The sequence below is a fragment of the Xiphias gladius genome, chromosome 5, assembly GCF_016859285.1.
Source record: "Xiphias gladius isolate SHS-SW01 ecotype Sanya breed wild chromosome 5, ASM1685928v1, whole genome shotgun sequence".
In the NCBI taxonomy this organism is placed as follows: Eukaryota; Metazoa; Chordata; class Actinopteri; order Istiophoriformes; family Xiphiidae; genus Xiphias; species Xiphias gladius.
This window is the reverse complement of record NC_053404.1, coordinates 14,878,173-14,899,230: the sequence shown is the minus strand read 5'-3', so window position 1 is coordinate 14,899,230 and position 21,058 is coordinate 14,878,173. Positions and strand designations below refer to the sequence as shown.

The window sequence follows — 21,058 nt, the reverse complement described above, 5'->3', positions numbered from 1 at the left end:
CCATCCCAGTTCGTCATTAAATGACGCATTTAACTGTATCTCCTTTTTTTTTTTTTTTTTCACTAAAGTAATGCCATCAGTGGCACTTTACATGCATTTCCCTTTTTTAGCTGTTAGAAGGAATAAATTCTGGGTTGTCACCAATTGGCTTTCACTTTTTTGTCCCCAAGCAGCCATCATTAGATTGTTTATTATTAAAGAAAGCAATGGAAAATGCATGTGAGAAAAGGCATGTTTTATCTGAAAAGCAGAAATGTGCCTTCAGATTGCTGATTACAACTTTTTCATCTGAGCCATTAACTCCTCTAGGCTCTGCTCAGTCTCCCCCACTGTCTCTCCACTTGGTGTATCCTGGTTCAAACATAAGAAAACAAAATATTTTCACAGTTTAGTTGAAAGGGCCTCTTAATCAACAAAAACACTCAACAAGAAATCAAAACTTTACATTACTGCAGACTCCTTTCCACAGCATCATGATTTTTGCCAGCCAGGCAGTAGTTTCATCATCAGTATTCATCAGTATGGTATGAAATCGGAGACTAAAAACTTTCCAGAAGTTGTCTATAACAGTGAATTTTTTTTTGACTTTGCAATCACAGTATACAAACTTGTAATGCTGAATACTTCAGAAAAAGGTCAGTAATAATCTTAAGCATTTTAATGTAATGAGATCAAACATTTAAAACCAGGAAAGTCCTTTAAAGTCCTTTTGTCTTGAACAATACTGACCTCAGCTGGAATGGTGTAAGCCACAGTGATGCCTTCTGGGAGGTCAGGCACAATGCCTGATGCAGCCTGTAACTCTGTGTCAGTCACCTCTGATACTAGTTCAATACCTGCACAGCAAAGTTAATCTTAATACACATTTGATGCAATATAACATGTTGTACATTGAGAATCTAGGCAAACTATGTTACAGATATGACACTGTTCGCCAGAATAGTTGTGTTTTTGCTCACCCCACTCATTGTCTTCGTGTACAACCTCCTCCTCTACCTCTACAACTTCCTCCTTGGGTCGCTCGGCTTCTTTCTTCTGAAGAGAAAAAGTTACACAAGTGGCCGGCATTAACTCCTGCTTTCTAACTGGTACAGCACCATATCTGAATCTGTAATGCAACGAATTGGGCTTTTGTTCTGTCTAAACATCCTATCCTACATTCTGATACTTGAAAACAAACAACAAGCACACAAACCTTGTACTCCTCCTGTTGTCTCCTGCAATGGCGGTCGTTACACTGGGGGTTGGCTTTCATGGCCATGGTGGGAAAGAAGTCCTGCATGGCGTTGTAGCCAAGATAATAACTGACAGTACCAAACTTCAGCAGATACCTATGAGACAAAACATTAACTTTACACCTTTGATTTTACTGTTGTAAGGTTTCTTGGCATCTGTATGACATTTTCTTACTTGAGGACATTTTGGACCAGGATGCCTGCAACCACACCCATGGTTGTTGGTAAGCTGGCAGCACAGACACCCTCCCTCTTTAGGGTCTTCTCATCAATGTTAGCTGCCACCACCAGGGGAGGAGCACACTAACAGATGATTTTATTGTTAAAAGCTGTATTACAACTTTATTACTACAGCTTTATTGCTCAAGCATTGTCAATGTGTGACTACAATATAAGGAGGATTAAAGAAAGGCTGTTGCTCGTGTGTGGTTGTTGTGTGGCGTGTGGACATACAGCAAAGCAGGCCGTCTCTCCAGGAATGATGAGCTGGATGTGTCCTGATACAGCGTTCTCGCTGACACCAGACTCCATCCAGATCTGACCTAGTTCATTACATGCCTGAGGTCAAACAGGATAATATTTAAAAAATATGTAAGAGCAACATATACAAAGCACTGTGTGGATAACAGAATGTACTGTCAACTGTGTTTCTTTTTTTTCTTTTATAAACAATGATGAACTTACTGTATTAATGGCCATTCTGGCCTCAAAGTTGTCCACACAGCTCAGGACCAAATCTACTGGCATCCCTTCTTCAAGCCCTCCATGACTGAGAAAACACAGAATAACATGTTATGAAGACCCGTTCTGCTGTGGGGACAGAGGAGAGAGACTAAAACTTGGAGAGAAGCAATGCCCACCTAACGCGATCCATGAAATGTGTAAAGTTTTCCATGGTGGTAATATTGTAGTTGTGGGTCTCAAATGACACATCTGGATTGATGTTTCTGTTGGGAAAATTGAGTGACATGTAAACAATAAGAAAATCAAATGCCTCTGCTTTGCAGTGAAAGTGATTAACTGTCAACGACAGTATACCTGAGAGTGTGTTCTGCTGCTTCCACCTTACTGAGGCCTGCCTGGTGAGGTTGGAAGAACAGTCGGTTCATATTGGCCAGCTCTACTTTATCATAGTCAAAGAGGAGCAACTGTGATGGCAGAAAATGAAATTGGGCAGGGGTAAGCACACAAGCAGACAAACGCAATGAATGGAAATAAGGGTAATGGGGATGAAGTAATTAAATGTTTCTATTACCTTACCAATGCCACATCTTGTGAGCATTTCAGCTGTCACACTGCCTACTCCGCCAACACCAACCACAGCTACTGTGAATGTCCGGATTTTCTGTAAAAACATTTGAAGATTAGTATTCATCCTAATCCAAGCAAAACCATTGACATCTATGAATAATAATATCTATTGATCAAAATCTACTTTTAGTACCTTATGCCATCTGTGGAATTAATACTTTCCTATCTTCTACAAAGATGTCAGTTCATATTTTAAATCTAATAGCACAAAAGTCACATGGTCTGTAATAAACAATAAACAACCTTAAGGATACCATGTGATAGAACCTGAACACCTGCATTGAAACCTACTAAAATACATTTTGGTACTAATTTCAGATGACATTGGTGGAAAAATACTGGAAGTAGGTAATGGCTTCAACAACAGTATCAGCTCTTTCATACCTTTATTACTGTACTTCCTTTTTAGAATCTTGTAATTTCTGGGGACTAGAGCAGCAACCGAAAATTCATAAAGTACTGCACTGCAAAAACGAGCAACCCTCAAATATCATACCTCATAATCATCCACGATGCCCATCCTCTTTAAAGCCATAAGACGACTGCAATGAAAACACAGCTGAGATTAGCTTGTGGTCTATGAAATACCACCATATGGGATGAGTGAGTCATAAGGCGTCGCCTCTCAGGTCTACGAGCAGCCCAGACAAATTCTGTCAGAAGCTTAAATAATAAAATAAAAAGTCACCTGTATGGGTTGGAATCCACCACTTCAGCGCTCATTTTGTCAATTTTCGGTCTTTGAAGCGCATCCTCCGTGGAACACTGCTTCTGCTTACACTTTATCAACTCATTTTCCAGCTCTCTCACCCGCAGCTTCAGTTCCTCTACCGTCGCCATTAGAGAAACAAAAAACACTCAACAATATCAACGAAATATACTGTTGCAAATATAAATAAGGGGGGAACTACCTAGACGTTTATATCGGTACGGAAAGTACACGTCTTCACAACTCAGCTCAGCCGTCAGGATGTGTGTTCCAGTAAACAACGTCCGTGTAGAAAACGACTTCAAATACCTCAAAGTGTTCCTACTTTAGTGGATTATTTGAACAGTCTTTCGAAGATAAGGACTGGTCGCCGGCTTATTTATGGCCTTTAGGTTTTAAATTTCCGATGAATTACTGTAAGATATCATCTTAAATAAAATGTTTTTTTTTTTTAGAACGTTGCGTCGATGTGCATCAGTGAATGGTCCGACCAATATCAACATTGCCAAAGTTATGATCACCAACGCACCTGGAAACGACTAATCCAATCTGAGAAAGTGGAAGAGCTGACAACTCCTGTACGACAACAACACAAATTCAGTGTTGGCAGACGTCAGTGACATTTGTCTGCCCAGTCAAATAATAACACACTCATTGTCAGACAATACAGGTAAGACGGATAGCGTTGTTTTGTTTCCTAGTTTGTCAGCTACATTAAACGAGCAAGCAATAGAAAGTTAATATTGCGCAAATCATGATAGGCTAGTTTACTGCAAACACGCTAACACATTATTGTCTTTTAAGTGCTGGTCAGTCAAACCCAACCTTCCTAATCCAGAAACCGTCAAAGAGCTACGTTCTAGGGAAGAAACCCACGTGTGAGCTGCTGCCAGGGGCTCACAAGGTAAGGTTTAACAAATGAATTACTTTGGTTAATTAAAAATGTTAGCACTAAATTTGTCTGCAGCACTGTTGTGTCATGTCACTCCACCAGCAGGGGGAGAAACTTCCTTTGGTTTGGGTGACTGAGGAATTCACTTCACGCTATTTGGCCAAACTTGTCACGTCAAAGGGACAGTCAGAAAAAAAAAAAAAAAAAAAATGTGTTTGTGCGAAAGCCAAATTATCAATATATCAAGGCATAGCTCATTGCTTGTACCATGCAAAACTTAATAAATATAAGTGCAAAGATTATTACAAATGCTATTCATCCCATATAATTCCCTATAATAACTTTTTAGGGAGTTTCCTGTAAAGAAATATGAAACTTGTTAGTCATCATAGGGAAAATGGAGGCAAAGTTCTGTGAAAGTTTAGTTAATTGTATTAGGTTCATATGCAGCAGCTGATTTTCAGATAAATTTCGTTGAAAGAACTGTTAAACCTTAAAGACTGCTAAAGAGAGACAGAGATCCACTAAAACCCAAGTGAATTTTAATTATGTTATTTGAGACACACCCCCCACATACATTTTGAATTGTGTACACAAATATTACATTTTGTTCAGACCACCTGTGCACAGATTAAAAGACTATCTACTCTGTAAAATAGCAATTAATTGGAATTAATGAATTAGAAGTGTACCAACTTCATATTATCTGCAATTACTATACAAGTCATACAAAATGACAGTTCTTTTTAGAAACCTTCCTATGAATTAACAGTTACATATCTTGTATAGGAAATTATATTAAGGAACTATGGGACCCCTAAAATAAATTGTTACCATAATATCTGGAGGTTTACAATATGGCTGATATTTAGGCATGGTATTGTTGATCTTTGTGACTTTGTTTGCAGGTGGACAGAGAGTATCAGGTACAGAAGGCCCTGTTCTCTGCTGGTTTCCCTGTGGCTCAGCCTCTCTTGCACTGCACTGATGTTGAAGTCATTGGAACAGAGTTCTACTTGATGGAGCATGTGAAGGTAAATTTGTGCCACCAAGAGCCAGTTTTCACAAGACTGTGAAGTCTCCAGCCATAAGTCCCTTCATCTATTATATCTTCCATTGCTCTTTTGCTTGACCTTTGCTCTATTTTGGACTCACATGGGCTGGCTTTTATGCCACACTCTAGCTTAGTATATGTACTTTGGTATTGTATAATGGTCAGCTATCATTAGATGAAAGGTTAGATATTTTGAAAAAAAAAACACTATTTCTTATCCATTGCTATTGACCAGGGGTGTATATTCAGGGATCTTTGTTTCCCTGGAATAAGTCCAGCAGAGAGAACGACTCTATATGTGGCTGCAGTGGAAGTGTTGGCAAAGCTACACTCACTGGACCTGGCATAGCTGAACCTTGAGGGGTATGGTAGAAGACCAGGCTACTGCAAGAGACAGGTGAGATAACACCTAGTACTCAGTGAATCAAGAATAACTATATCTAATCTGGAAAAAATCGTTAAATCTGTACCACTGAGAAATTTCTTTCCTTCTTTAAAGGTGTCCACCTGGACTAAGCAGTACACCACAGCAGCCCACAGAGGCATTGCAGCCATGAATGAACTGTCTGATTGGTTGATGAAGAATTTGCCAGCCAGTGACAATGAGGTCACGCTTGTCCATGGAGATTTCCGACTGGATAACTTGATATTCCATCCAACAAAAGTACAATTTTTCAGACAGTTATTCTTATCACTTTGCTGCATTTGACAATAATTATGTCACAAATTGGGTTTGATGTCGTTAGGCATGTGTGATAGCAGTGTTGGACTGGGAGCTGTCTACCACTGGGCAGCCCCTGGTAGATTTGGCGTACTTCTTAATGCCTCACTACATGCCCACAGGCCTCAACATTATCGGTACAATGGGCAGCTTAAAAGAAATAGAAGGTAATGAAAACTAACAAGTAACAACCCTGAGCAAGATTAACTGGCATTGAAAATGGCTGGGTATAAGGACATTTTGTAATATTTTTGTGTAAACATACATGTGTAGGTTCAAAGTATCTGTTCCATTTGTCACTGTGCCTTTCCTGTCTTGTCTCCCAACCACTGAGCAGATATTCCAACCGTGGGTGATCTGATCTCCATTTACTGCAGGTGCCAGGGAATGCCATCTGCTTTACCACAGCTGAATTTCTATCTGGCCTTGTCTGGTTTTAAAATGGCAGGTATTACCCAGGTGTGTCCCTGTTTATATGTCAAGTACAGCAGCAAGTCTTATTTCCCCTTTTGAGATAAACATACACTGGAATTTAAGGAGGTAAAAAATAATAGCTAAGCGTATGAAAATATAGTTTTGAAGTTGTAAATGTGGCATTATTGCGGTGTTACTTGAAATGTACAGAGAAAAACTACAGAGAAACCCACTCTTTTTTTATTTACAAGGGAATCCATGCTCGCCACCTACTGGGTAATGCTAGTGCACCCAGTGCAGCTCAGTTCAGCCAGTGTGTAGAGCCTTCAGCTAAGGTTGCCTTGCAGCTTGCACAGAGGTTGGTTGCAGTTAAAATTTTATTGATGTGCATTAATGCACTGATATCAGAATTAATATAGTTTGATATGAAGCATTAAGACAGTCAAAACATGCTAGTATTAATAGAATATTATGTAAATTCAGTGTGCTAATGTACGCCAGAAAACAGATTGATTCCACCTGCTGAATAAATTTAAGCCAGCAACAGTTGGAATTTCGCATCCAATGGCTGCTTCTGATATTCCCCATTGATTTTTTTTTAAAAACATGTTAGATGTGTTTCTTGCCAGGTCTCTCACAGGTCCAACAGAAGACAGACTGTTCCTCCAGACAGCTAAAAGTCAGGCTATACACCAGCAGGTCAAAGACTCCATGAGACAATACATGCTTCCTGCTCAGGAGGTCAGTGCCAAGTGTTACCAAGAACAGAAGAGTTTTGCTTGCCCAGATGGAATTTTATCTAGGACATGAAAGGATTTGGCAGAGCACAGAGGTTCATTCATACAATTAGGACTGATTAATTTGAGCGAGAAAACAGTGAGTCTGTTGATTACATAAATTATATTCCACATGGAATAATCTCTTTGCCTGGACAACATACAGAAGGGTGACAAATTAAAGGCAAAAACCACCATGAAGTGTCTTGGTAAGGTGTTGGGCCACCACTTGGCACCAGAGCAGCTGTCTGAAACGTCAGTCCAAAATCTCTCATAGGTTTTCAGTTGGGTTGAGGTGAGGTGACTGCGAAGGTCATAGCATATGATTCACATCATTTTCGTACTCATCAAACCATTCAGTGACCCCTCGTGCCCTGAGCGTAGGCATCTGCATTTGCTATGTTTCTCCACTCATTTATTCGGGTTTTCCTTTAATTTGCCGCCCATCTGTAGCATTCTTAATGCAGTTTGGAGATGGCTTTTATTTTTGAAAGAAATGGGCAGAGAAAGTACCACAGTTATAGGACTACAATTTCTTTTCTCCTGTAGAAATAGCTCCAGAAATATCCAATTAACTTATTGTAAAGATGAGGATATATCTCTATGTTTTTCTTATTTTATGGTGCAGGCTGCCACTGATAAAAGCCATGCAATAGCATTCCTGCATCTACAGGAAGGTACAGAGTACTACTCCAAACACGCTCAGTCTTCACAGAGGTGGCACCCCCCCCCCCAAATAATAGAGGATCTAAAGGTATATAAGTACAATATTGTATCTTTATTTGTCTTTAACTTAGAAACCGCAGTTCCTTCTTTTTCCACAGGGACCTAACAAAAATATTACCAGTATACGACAAAGCACAATAGAGTGTTAGAGAGCAAAGTAAAAGTCTACTATCAGTCCAGCAGGTTCAAGGGCAAAATTTATTTAAATCCTGTCTAAACACTGCAACTCTGTTTTGAGTCTGCCACACACTACAATCCATCATTAACAGTTTAAATTCAACAAAATTATTATTTTGTTTAAATTAATGTGTTCATCTGCTCCAGCTGCTTGAGCTCTGCTTGTCAATACTAAGGTCTGCTTTAAAAGAAGTGTTTAGTTTGTGCACACAGATACTCTGTATAATAGCATGTATCTGTGTGTCCAGGTAAAAGCCAGGGAGGCAGTGCTTTGGAACCTATTCCTGCCTGCAGTCAGTGGTCTCAAGTCAGTTGGCTTATGCCTATATTGCAGAGGAAACTGGATGCTGCCTCTCCGCCCCTGAACTGCCAGGCTCCTGGTAGTACATCCTTTATGGTGTCAGATTTTGAAATCATTTAGAGGCCATGGACAATATTATGGCTCTATTTTGTCAGTCACATGATTATACTTATTAATTTGATCTTTGTATATACAACATAGATTATATCTTCTCCTGTTCTGGATAACATCCTCTGTAATCGGTCAGAATCTTCTCAAAATGTCAACTTTTCAGGCTTGTTTTTTTACAACCGTACATGTTTCCAAACATCTGAATTAAAGCATAAAAATCTACAAAATTGGCCCTTACATATTTTTAAGATGAGTATAAAGAGTATGATTAAAGTCCTGGATAGCCTATTATTTTCCAAATTTAGCTGGAAGACAGTGTATAATATGATGTTTCTCAATAGACACAGGAAATGTGGAGGTGTTGCACATGTTTGGCAGCAATGAACAGAAAAGTGAATGGCTGGAGCCTCTACTCAGAGCAGAGATCCGCTCCTGTTTCTGTATGACAGATATTTCACCTACATCATGTAAAGACGCACCCTTTGTGTCAAGGGGTCACTGCTTTCCAAGTCAAGTTAAATTTGTTTTTATAGAGCACATTTAAAGACATCATTAGTTGACCAAAGGGCTTTACAAAGAAAAATTTTGATACAGCTAAATAATTAAAATAAAACTAAAGTAAATAGATAAATAACCGTATCAGATACATTTAAAACAATTTTATCATGACAATAAAATTTAAGGGGATTCAAAGGCAGTTTTATAAACGTGGTACTTAAGCCATGATTTAAGAGTGGTGATAAATGGGGAAGTAACAGTGTAACAGTAAGGTCAAAGCTTGGTGACATTTGGATTTTGATTGGCAATGAGGAACATAGAGAAGTAACTGTTCAGAGAATCTGAGGGGTCTTGGATATAGAATATGGGCTGAAGAGACTGGCGATATAGGCTGGTGCTAAACCATGCAGAGAAGAAAAAACAAATAAGATTATCTCAAAATCACTTTTAGACAAGGAAGATTGACTTACCAGACGTAAAGGGGGTTGCAGTAGTCGGGATGTGAGATAATAAAAGTATGTTAAACTTTCTTCTGATTTCCAACGAAAGAAAGGGTTTTATTTTTGCTTTCAACCTTTTGTGGGAAAAGCTACTGCCAGAAAGAAGTAATGACAGAATTTCTTTGTCAAACTTCAACGCAGAGTCAAAGATGATACTTTGATTTCTGGCATGTGAACTGAGATTTGAGGACAGAGACCTCAGAGAACTGGCTGTATCAGTAGGGACATTTCAGAACTGATAGTAATCAGAGGTAGCAGAAAGGTCCAATAGAATTAAAAAGGAACAGTTTCCAGCATCTACGGACAACAGTGAGTCATTTGTTACCCTTAGCAGACCAAACTAAGTGCTGTGGTACATCCTAGGGACAAGTTTTTTTTTTTTTTTTTTTAATGGATAAAAGTTTATTAAATCATACACAAGAAAGCACCTACTGAAACCCTAGAGTCAGTAGACATATGGGTGATGAAAGTGTAAGTCCAAGTATAATTTAAGAAAATTAAATATTTTACTTTAGCAGTTACTAGGTAACTTAGGGTGGGTCCTCAAAATATATATACATTTTTTAAATATTTTTAATGTTTCAGTGATGATGTCCTAAAATAGCCATGTTACACACGGCACGGTTGCTACCAGCTGTGTAAAAGGTTTGTTTGAAAATTCAAACAGCAAACACTAGCTCATTATGAGTAATTTCTCCCTGTTTCTCTCCAATTTGGTTTCCAGACTGCTTGGAACTAGCAGCATGCCAGCATTTATTCCAGTGGGTGTGAACCTCCCCATGGTTCTCAAAAACACAGATGGTGGTTAGCAGTGTTTTGGGCATGTTTTTGTGTGTGCAGTTTGGTCGATTTTACTACACTAGATGGGAAGGAACAGGAACCTTCATCTTGTGCTTAATGAGGAGTCATCTGCTGTACAGTTAGAGTATAAAAATGGTGTGAGTGCTCTATTCAAATTAACCACTCTTCGTGTTGTATAAGCAGGGATTCAGAATTTTGGAAAAGAAAGAACATAAAGCATAGACGGGGGACTACAAATTGTTAGAGACTGAGTCTCATTTCTTCTTATATGTTATTTGGTATGAAATTTATATTTTGTGAGTTTTAAGATGAGTTTTAACCTGTGATCCCCAGAGCATGATGTGGCTTCCAGTGATGCAACCAAAATGGAGTACACTCTTCATAGGGATGCCGACCACTACGTCATAAATGGCAAGAAATGGTGGATCACTGGTATGTCTGTTTCTATTTCTATTCGTTATATCAGGGGGAAAAAACATACTTTACACAACCAAGAACACTGAAAAGTTTTTTCTGGTCCATTTAGATCCAAACATTCAGTTAGAGATCTTAGACTTAGTAAACAATGACAAGTCATTTTATGTATGCCTTGTTCCGTTTGCTTTAAAGTATTTTGTGTGGCAAGTCCCCTTAAACCAAAGAATATTTTTAAAAAGTAAAACTGAGAAGGGTATAGTTCTTTACGTACTCAAGAGCTTTTTTCAGAAAGAGATGGGTTTATAGTATGTATTCAAGATGATGTAACAAAGCAATACAGAGGTAAGTGTACAGTTGACATTTTGCCTCTAACTGATGAGTATTGTAAGTGATTCAAGAGGAAAAAGACAGCGAAATGCCCTTAAAAATAAATGTAAATGTATCCATAAATCTATAGATCATCCGACCTTTGATACTTCACTGAATTGATTGTGTTCACAAATTCAATGTGTTTGTTCCCTGGACATTACAACTAACATGTGAGTCGTTTGAGTCTCTGAGACCTCTGACTGGCTCTATGAGTTATTCTGGTTCATACTATCCTGTTAAAATGACCAAACAACACAATTTGATGTCGAGGAGCACTCTGCAAATTCACAAGTAAAGTCACCATTGTAAAATTAAGCCTTAAATATTTAGGATTAAATTGACAGCTATTGCTTAAATATTTAAAGCTCATGGTAGTCTTCTTACATGTTTATCGTGCAACTCTCCCGTCACTGTGACTTGAAAAAGATTCCTCGTGTTTCCTCTGAAACAGATGTGGTCTGAGGTATTAACTCCCAGTCTAATGGAAAACAGAATTTCTTCTTGTCATTGAAAACGTACACTGCTGTGGTGTGCTGAAAAATTAATAGAATTTCCATTCTAAAATGAATGTCTTCATGAAGTGCACGGTCTGTCTGTCATACTTTAGGTCCATACTTAGTCTCTTCTGAATGATTCTCTCTTTTCTGGATGTTTAAAATTTAAATCAGTAGAAAAAAATCTTCTACAGTTATGTGAATAGTGTCTGCCAGCATGAATATATCTCTGTTAGGGAAAAAAATGCTGATGTGTTGATGGCCCTTTCATACTTAATGTGACCCGTGATTGCCTTTGTGTCAAACCATATTCTTCCAGAGTGGAAATTGGATGGTGTGGTGCTTTTGCAGTGAGTCATGTTGTCAAGACACTCAATCCAGCTTCAATTACAAAACAAAGGGAAACTAAAACTAGACAATGTTTTATTATTGAAATTACGTTACTGTTGTTTCCCAATACGCTGTCCAAGGCACATGGCAACCCTCACAAAGTGTCCCCTAAAGGAGGATCTGTGGATTTGTTTATATTTGTACAGTAGGTTCTCACACAGAGAAACAGAAATCTGTGGTTTCTGTGCTGTATTTCATTATGATAATTACACAGCAGTTCCCGCATTAGGTTGTAGTAACTCTCTCTGAATGACTGCTACTTTTCATGAAATAACCTTCCTTAATTTAGGCCTATATTTCCAGCAAGTTTATCTACTGAAAAGAAAAATGTTGCCTATAATCCAACTGCTCTAAAGAATGATGCAGTTTTTTTCTTTGCTTTTCTTTTTTCTTGTGGCAAACTCTGAGCAGCGAGATGAGAGGGTTTATTGATGTTCCCAGTGCAGCTCTGTGGTCTGGAAGCTACAAGACTGTCCCATGATGATATACTCAAATTGTTCCCAGACTTTCAATCTTTTATCTTTAAGCCATAGGCGTTTGTATTGACACACACACACACACACACACACACACATACACACGCACACTGATACTGAAGCACAGACGATGTAAACATGTTTAACATTATTAGTAGTTGCTATTGGAATGGAATCATCATACTAGTCATTACACTTTTGGCTTTCGTCAGGCTAAGTTAAAATCAAGTAAAACATCATGATTTGATGTTATAGTTCAATGTTGAGCCATGTACTGCCTGCCAATGAATACTTGATCATTTACTGTTTAAGAAAAGCATGATGTACATCTTGGCCATACCAAAATGAATTCAAATGAAATGCAGACAGTAAATGCAGAGTTTAATAATGGCAAGTTGATACACAAATAAGTGAGGGTCACACAAGATGTAGAACATCTGTGTTTCTTATTTAGTCTTGTGACATGCAACTTAATACTTTTATTACCGGTACCCGATCATCCCTCTGCTTGGAGACTATTAAGATCTTAGCCTAAACTTTTGTCTCTCTAGTCAGACAGACCTATTTTGTGTATTGTAGTGTCCAGCTCCCACAGATCCAAGCTGTAAGGCATTACAGTGGAAAGAGGACGCCTAACAGGTACTGCAGATTTCATTCATTTGACTTATGCTTTTGTCCAAAGCTGAGAGAAAAAAGCTGAATACAAATGGAAGAATGGCAAACAATGATATTGTGTTGTGTCTAGAGGTCTTTATAAACCGGTCTAACCAAATTAATCCGAAACCTCTCTGTTATAGCTATAGTAGTGTAATCAAGTTTGAATATTGCACTGTTACCTCTTGGACTGTGGCCAAGACTCTGAGGCTAGATTTGAAATGCTGTATTAGGATTAGTTTTAGCGTAATGTTATATGATGGCATTGAGTAATTTCAAAGGGGAAAAGATGAAAGTCACAATTTTTAGTTACATACCACAAAAATATTATGTCACTACACAGATCTTTGGATGCATTACGCTGCAAAACAATTAGTCTTTCAAGCTCATATTATTGACATTAAAAAAAAGAAAAAGATGATTGGATTAAAAAGACCATTCACACTTGAAGCTCCTTCAAGAAGCACGGCACTTTGTTGTTTCATACTTTGACGGTATGGAGGGGTCCTTCCTATTGTTTGCCATTCTGTCTTTGTCTGCCAAATCTTTTTTGACTTAATGGGTTGCCCACTGTGCAATCAAGCCATCCCTCAGCCAAACCCAAAGCCACTTGATGTAATAAAATGAGATGCAGATGCAGCGGAGACTGCAATGTATAATTGGTTTTGTCTTGATGAACCAGAGTAGTACTTGGAAAATCTTGAGTTTCAGCTGCATTTAATTGCAACAAACGCTGTTTGATGCATGTCCGTGAAAATATTTGCTTTATTTAACAAAATACATCATTTATACAAAATACTTTGCTTAGTGCATATAAAGTCACTGTGCATATATATTTATTACACTAAGAATTAAGACGGCTGTGGCTCAGGAGGTGGAGCGGTTCGTCTACTAACGGGGGGAAGGTGGTTTGATCCCTGGCTCCTCCAGTCCGCCTGACAAAGAGTCCTTGGGTTAAGATCCTGAACCCAAGATTGCCCCTGATGGCTCTGCCATCAGTATGTGTGAGTATGTGTGTGAATGCGATATATGAATGGTTTAATTCGGCATGTAGTGTAAAGCGCTTTGAGTGGGGTAACATTTATGGTTATTGATGCTATGCCTTTTTATGATAATAAAGATGTGGAAATATATATATAGATAGACAATTTTGTATAGGTGCTTACAAGAAAATAGATATGTTTTTAGTCTTAAATAGTAAAGGTGCTTGTGTCTCGGTCTTCTGAATCAGTGTGGAATTGCGTTTGAGTGCATGCGTTGAGTGAAATCTCCACTGCCGGCTCCTCATTGACGTGTCTTGGCCGTCTCTTAAGTCGCATTCCAAGGTGTTTGGCAACCTTGAGGACGTGTCCCCTGAAAGAGGATCCGATGAAGGCATAGAGGACAGGGTTAATGCAAGCATGGGTCAATGCCAGGCTCTCTGTCACTTGAAGAGCGCGATCCAGGCCTTTGCTGACATCACAGTCGGTTACAAGGATGTACATGACATCCATTGCTCGGCACAGCTTGACCACGTTGTAGGGCAGCTGGGTGAGCAGGAATATGGCCACCACAGCCAGCAGGACTCGTAGGGCGCGCCACTTCCGGTATCTCCGCACCCCAGCTGCCCAGCTCAGTGCCCGTCCTATCCAGCAGTAGCACACCACCATGACCAAGAAAGGTAGCAAGAATCTAAGGGTTACTTCCAGCAGCTCCAGGGCAGCTTTTGCAGGTCGGGCCATGCTGAGTGGGTAGACGGCTACACAGGCCATCCTGTTATGTGCGTGTTTCACTGTGGAGAAGATGAGTTCGGGAAGGCCAAGAAAGCTGGCTACAGCCCACAACACCACACACACGAGGAGCCATTGTCTCCGTACCCGAGCACCTGTTCCAGTCCTGCTTGTTGGAGTTTGAGCTACAGCACGGTAGCGATCCACACTGATACACACCAGGAGCAGCATGCCGCAGCTGAAGTTGGTACTGTAGAGGAAGGAGGTGAGCTTGCAGGCTGCCGAACCCAACTTCCAGCCATGGATGGCATCAGCCGCCCAGAAGGGCAGGGTGGAGAGAAGCAAAAGATCCGAAATGGCAAGGTTAAGGATGCACACATCGGTCAGTGTTCTTAGTCGCAACCGTGATGCGTAGACCACCACTACCAGGGTATTCCCAGCCAGACCAACCACTAGAGCCAGGGCATAGATGACTGGGAGGAAGACACTGGCAAAAGAGCGCACTTCCTCTTTGTCACAGACACTATGTTCGTAATTGTAATCGTAACTGTCATTTAAGCTGGAGTCCTGATAATCGAAATCTTCCATTTTTTTGCTGTATAGAAAAAAAGAGTAGAGTTTAGGGAAGATTTTTTTTAAATTATTATTTTCAAATGGGAAAACATTTCACTTAACCCTTTTTTGATTGCTGATGTTGTGATACACACTATGGACTATATAATTAATCAATTGCATAAAAGTGTAATTTCTGTGTTTTGTTTTGTTTTTTGTTTTTTTGTTTTTTTTTCTAGCAGAAAAAGAACAGTCTAAACCATGAGCTCCTTTACCTTGGAAACAGGAAAGAGGAATTATTTCTGTATTCTAAGTCAAAGGAATCTCTCATGCATGATTTCCCTAATGGCCTAAGCCCTGTCTGTCTGTTTGTGTGGGTGTGAATAACCCTAATGAACACAGCTCTGAGGGAAAAAAGCAGACAAGAGACTTGCAGAACCTCTAATCACCTTTTGAATTCAGTTAGTTTGCATTCTGTTGGTTAATGAGCGATCTGCAGACTTCAGAAATGGCAGCTTTTGGTTTACCTTATTTGCAGTTTACCTTATCTGATCACTGAACACAGTGGCTCATGTATACAACTCCAATTTCTTTTCTTTCTTTTAATAATTAATGGCATTTAGCCTGTAGGAGACAGTTAAGTCAAGAATGACAGTAAATATGTGGAGGGAGAGATGAGGATGACACACAAGTGAAACAAAGGTCTCTTGCTAGGTTCAAATCCAGGCTGTTGCTTTTACTGTATGTGCTGGTTCAACAGGATGCCCCATTGAAGTGAGACTTTCATCCAGACTCAATATGTTGTAAACATCCCCTCCGCAGTTCTTCATTCCAGATGCAGATTTCGTGTCTACTGAGGACTTTTAAATACAGAACTCTGTGTATGTGAGCATGTTGACTCCTACTGTTTCTGATCAAAAACAATAATTCTCATTGGAAAAATATCTTAACAATCCCTTTAGGAACACCATGATCAAACTGAGTTGAAATTAATAATTACCCTTTGTTCATGTAGATATTACTTTCATATATTTTTTATTCTATCCAATTCACAAACAAATGGAATTTAGGAAACTGCAAAACACATTACTTGACTGACGATATCATTCGTGGCCGAAAACCAAGATGTTATGCAAAAAATATTTTGCATCTCAGAAACATTTTGGCAAATTATACTTGGTACTAAGATGGGAAACAGTTATTTTATGAAAATTTTTCAGATTTGTTATATAATGAGCCACGATCTCCCGAATGGGAGGAGCAGGATTTCTGAAGCAGATGTTCATTAGAATACATAATTTTTTCTAGAATTCCACTGCTGTCAACAGCTGTGCTTCATATAAGGGGGGCATAATAGGTTAATAGAAGTCTTTATGTTTTGATAGTGTTTATTTGGGTTATTCGGTCAAATTAAATAAAGAAAGAAGGCCGAATTCATTGTTTGACCACATAAATGAAAATAAATTTGGATGTGTGATTTAGTAGTTAAATATACTGATTTAAAATTGGTTGGTTTGTTAAGTGATGATAATTGGAAATACAGCCCTATTTCACTGCTTCATGTACAAACAATACAGATGTAAACAAACCTTTAACAACACTGGAAAAATATAGTAATGATATATTTAGCTGAAAGAGTTATTTTATGTATTGAAAGCCCCTTTCAGTCAGTTTAGATGTAGTAGATTTTAGTAGTGGGGTGACATTTTTCTTTAAATTTGGATGATAGATTGTTTATTTAATTTGTTTTATCAAAAAAGGTTAACAAGATCTAAGCAAAATCACAATCAAAGTGGCATTTCTTTTGGCAGCTGAGGTATAATCTAAATTAATAGTGCTTATAGTAATAATGATGTACTTTGGCTGTGTTACTGATCAGAAAACAAACTTTTTACAAAACATTAAGGAGACTAACACAAATGAGCAAATCTAATTCAACAGGGTAAATTTAGCTGTTATCATCATCTCACCATGGTTATAATAAAGTCATAAAATATCCAGGACTTTGACTGTCTAAAGTGAACAAAATATTGAGTAAAGTCTTAAATTTTTTAAATATTTTCTTACCTTGTGTCTGTTCCTTTAGTGAGATTTGTGAAGTTGAGGATATTAATCCTTTTTTTATCGCACACAAACAGTTGTGATGAATCCTGAGTAGAAAAGTTGCATGCACTGCAGCACTGAAATGACTGACTGACTGAATCTCTTTGCCTCAACTTGCCCCACTCCCTTCACTGCTGACACACTCTTCACCACGTAGCTCTCAATAGAAGTGCGTGTGTGCGTGTGTGTGTGTGTGTGCTGGAATGTTATGTCATTGTTTACCAGCCTCACTCACACTAGCGAAGATCCTGTGGAATGAACTATTCAATTTTAGATACTTTTAATCTGAAAAAAAACAAGCATGATTCCATAAAATTCTTTGAAAGTCAAACATTTTTTGTCAAAGTAAAAAGGTATCGGTTTTCATAGTACATCATACTTGACACAAACGTTTTCCAAAGATTCAACAACATAAAACATTTGGATTTTATGTTCTCAGGAAGTTCTTTTAAGTGTTTTTAAGTGTTCACTTGTTCAAATGTTGTGATTCTCATTCTGTGAGTATTCAAAGAGAACTGATGTTGAGTTTGTAGCTGTCTGGTGGCCATATGTCCTGTCCTTAGGGGACAGTTTTTCCAGAAATTAAAACAGGAAGGCAGATCATTGGTCACTCTGACTGCCTTCGGGATCCGAGGCCATAAGGAAAACTGTTCTTCTGTTTGTCATGTCTGTCTAGTCTGAAAGTGAACTCCCAACCAGGGAAATTCCAAAGTATTCTGCATTTGGCCAGTGTTACTCTGTGCGCTGCAGCTATCTGGTTATCAGATATTTTACACCTCTTTTCCACTTTATCTTCTTTGTGTAATACCATGTAAAACTGATTTATACAATTCCTATCTGACATTGGCCTGCAGTGGGAGTTTTGTACAGTGTTTATATGTTTTTGCAGCCATAAAAGAATATTTTTTCCAGAAATTACTCAAGTTAATTTTTCCAACAAACAAGATCTTCTTAACGACAAACTGAAAGTTACTATTTGTAAAAGAATCCAACTCCAAAATGTGAATCAACTTGTGGCTGCCTCGGCTGGCCACTCTCTCCCATCAATCTGTCACTACCTCCATCCATGTTTGGCACTTCCCAGTCAGTTTCTGACTAAACTCTGGTCATGGAAAGGACAGACTGTCATGCTGTGAAAAGTTGGTTGTCCCGGTGTTTTTTATACTACTGGAGAGCAACAAGACATGTATACAAATGAATCACACAATTTCTGACTGTTCTCTGCAGGTACTGGCAATCCCCAATGCAAAGTGGCCATTGTGATTTGCAGGAGCAGTTCTCAGGATGTTAGCAGCAGATCAGTAGAACAGTCATGTGGTGAAGAATATTTGCATGTTTGTTTCCTCTGGTGTTTGGGATTGTAAGAAAGATTCTTCTTGTATTTGTGCAGGAGTTCAGGCTTCTAATGTCTTGACTTTAACCACAGGTTTTATCCTTCCAGGATTTATGTAAGCAATATTCCAATTCTACCAAAGAAGTCCTCCTCTGGTTTTTATATAATTTTTTTGATATTTAAATGATTCTGTGCGTGTTTGTTTATCTTTCCACTTTACTTAGGAGGCTATTTCTCCCACTAAACTTCCTCTGTGCTACTATTATAATGGAAATGGACTTTGCTTAGGGACAGGGTGTACTTCCTAGCATGCCCTTGGATTTTAATAACACTGCCTAGTGTTTCAGTTTGAAGTTTGTATCACAAGGCAGAAAAATGTATCAATTTAATCTTCTAGATGCTTGTCAGTTAAATGTTGTGGCTGACAGGTTGTTGGCACTGATCTTTATCCGTTAAAAGCGTTTAGGATGATAATGGAAAAACTAACAAAAAACACACACCCAAGATGTGTAATACACTTTGTCATTCATTGTTGCCTCAGCAGTGTTAAATAACACACACCCAACCGCTTTCCAAAGAGAGTGAAATAAGTTAGGGCTGAAAGTTCTCACCTGCAATGGTTGCTGAAAAATGTGTCATTTTTAGAGCAGTATAAAAAACATGGTCAGAATAGTTATTGTGGAATTGCAGATTTAACAAAAAAAGTGAAAAGTATTATTTATTATTACTTTAAAGTTTTGGTTATAAATTTGTTTCTTAGGCATGGCCAACACGGTATGATCCTCATACCCAACATTCTTGGTAAGACTCTGTATTGCTTTGTGTTTGTTTCCTTCTTAAGAAGCATGTTACAGCTATAAAGCCATAGAAATATATGATCCTTATCTTTCCTTATGGGGTCAAAAGGACAGAAATATAATTTATAATTCTGATTTCTCTCCTCTGTGATTATTCATGGTAATGGTCTCTGTTATGTATCTGGGTTCCTTCCCACTGTGCATTCATTTCCAGGAGAGGGCAGGGGATTTGAGATTGCCCAGGGTTGCCTGGGGCCTGGCAGGCTGTACCGCTGTATGAGTGCTGTTGGCCTGGCAGAGTTGGCACTGGAGCTGCCAGTACCAACATGTGAGTCAACATCTACCCAGAGATTCCTCCAACTGTAATTTCAGGGCTGTGGTAGCATATGCTGAACTCTTTCCTGCTGTGGACACCTAGTGGACAGATTTTATAGATAAATATGAGTAAGTATGTGTGTTATCTGTGTGTCTAGGACGATGTTGCTCACTGGATGGCAGGGTGCCATCTCATGACTGAACAGACCCGCTTGTTGACTCTACATGCTGATGCACTGGATACAGTGGGCAGCCGGGCTGCTCGCAAACTGGTAACGCTGTTAATCTGTTCACGATATAATCACATCCTGTGTCCTAATTCCACACTATATACTAATTGTAAACAGTACATGCTAATGTTTATAGCAAACTGTTTTTGCAATTAGAATACAAGAAGTCAACATACTGTATACCTACAGAAAATACTTGTCCTGTCAGATGTCGTTGTGTGACTTCAGGGTGCCACCACCAACTTAGCCTAAAAATTAGGCAGTAAAAACGTTTTTCCAAAGGTCACTACTTTTTTTTGTAGTTGTTTCACCACTATCTTCAGTTAGTTTGAATTATTTGCATCTGTGAGCAGCTCCCTCATTTAATGTAAAATTGCACTGTGGGAGCACAGTGTACATTCTCAAATCAAAAGTTTTTTTTTTTTTTTTTTAAAGGAACTGTTGATAGGATACTTTGTCATTTTCCAGTGTGTCCACACTATACAATATATGCTTAACCTGTTTTGATTTAATATATAATACTGATTTGGGACACAGCTAGTTTCTTGTTTTTAGCTGTTTTACTGGTCTACTTGTTAAGACTGCTATGATCGAAGTGGCAGCAGCCAGGATGACCTCTGCTATACAGATTTATGGAGGTGCAGGTGTGTCACACACATGAGAATAAGCATTGAATAAATCTGCTTTCTGACACCAATATTTCCACATTCAACATCAAGTATTTCTATGTGCGGACGCTCATTGCTGATGGACCAGATGAGGTGCACCTCTTCTCCACTGCTCATTTAGAACTGAGGGATCAGAAAGAACCCACAGGCCAAACTGTAAAGTAACCGTCAAACCAGCTTCACTAAATTGCAAATACTATTACATTGCCCTGCTCAGACTGTCAGTCACATTTTTGCCATAACAAAATAAGTGTTACCAAAATACACAATGAAAATTAAGGACAGTTTCTGAATGTCACAACATTATACTTGATTAAAAATGACA

The 21,058-nt window shown here is 38.7% G+C and overlaps 3 protein-coding genes across 7 annotated transcripts; 1 reads left to right on the top strand and 2 right to left on the bottom strand.

The window, feature by feature from the left end:
* Nucleotides 1–42: 42 nt before the first annotated feature.
* Nucleotides 43–4,097, bottom strand: uba5 (ubiquitin-like modifier activating enzyme 5). Of its 5 annotated transcripts, XM_040126461.1 has the most exons (14): nucleotides 4,081–4,097; nucleotides 3,785–3,831; nucleotides 3,235–3,373; nucleotides 3,043–3,088; nucleotides 2,491–2,580; nucleotides 2,274–2,383; nucleotides 2,096–2,182; nucleotides 1,920–2,004; nucleotides 1,689–1,793; nucleotides 1,411–1,538; nucleotides 1,196–1,331; nucleotides 960–1,035; nucleotides 730–836; nucleotides 43–351 (listed from the first exon to the last, which is right to left on the bottom strand). In XM_040126461.1, the coding sequence occupies exons 3-14, from the start codon at nucleotides 3,267–3,269 to the stop codon at nucleotides 274–276; spliced, it is 1,083 nt and encodes a 360-aa protein (XP_039982395.1). In that variant the 5' UTR covers nucleotides 3,270–3,373; nucleotides 3,785–3,831; nucleotides 4,081–4,097; the 3' UTR covers nucleotides 43–273. The 5 variants fall into 5 exon arrangements, with proteins under 5 accessions (XP_039982395.1, XP_039982394.1, XP_039982396.1 ...); XM_040126460.1 differs by lacking the exon at nucleotides 4,081–4,097 and having other exon boundaries at nucleotides 3,785–4,074; XM_040126462.1 differs by lacking the exons at nucleotides 3,785–3,831; nucleotides 4,081–4,097 and adding an exon at nucleotides 3,565–3,676.
* On the top strand, nucleotides 3,579–21,041 carry acad11 (acyl-CoA dehydrogenase family, member 11). Its single transcript, XM_040126465.1, is given in 21 exon segments — nucleotides 3,579–3,925; nucleotides 4,060–4,159; nucleotides 5,056–5,181; nucleotides 5,437–5,598; nucleotides 5,701–5,865; nucleotides 5,948–6,089; nucleotides 6,260–6,381; nucleotides 6,588–6,691; nucleotides 6,960–7,077; nucleotides 7,786–7,866; nucleotides 8,264–8,320; nucleotides 8,322–8,377; nucleotides 8,379–8,395; nucleotides 8,769–8,894; nucleotides 10,560–10,658; nucleotides 18,618–18,699; nucleotides 19,484–19,524; nucleotides 19,630–19,882; nucleotides 19,966–20,107; nucleotides 20,646–20,747; nucleotides 20,785–21,041. Coding segments are annotated over 21 exon segments (2,412 nt in total). The 5' UTR covers nucleotides 3,579–3,722; the 3' UTR covers nucleotides 20,899–21,041.
* On the bottom strand, nucleotides 13,621–17,505 carry ackr4b (atypical chemokine receptor 4b). The gene is made up of 2 exons (XM_040126464.1): nucleotides 17,355–17,505; nucleotides 13,621–15,330 (listed from the first exon to the last, which is right to left on the bottom strand). The coding sequence occupies exon 2, from the start codon at nucleotides 15,321–15,323 to the stop codon at nucleotides 14,217–14,219; it is 1,107 nt and encodes a 368-aa protein (XP_039982398.1). The 5' UTR covers nucleotides 15,324–15,330; nucleotides 17,355–17,505; the 3' UTR covers nucleotides 13,621–14,216.
* Nucleotides 21,042–21,058: the final 17 nt, after the last annotated feature.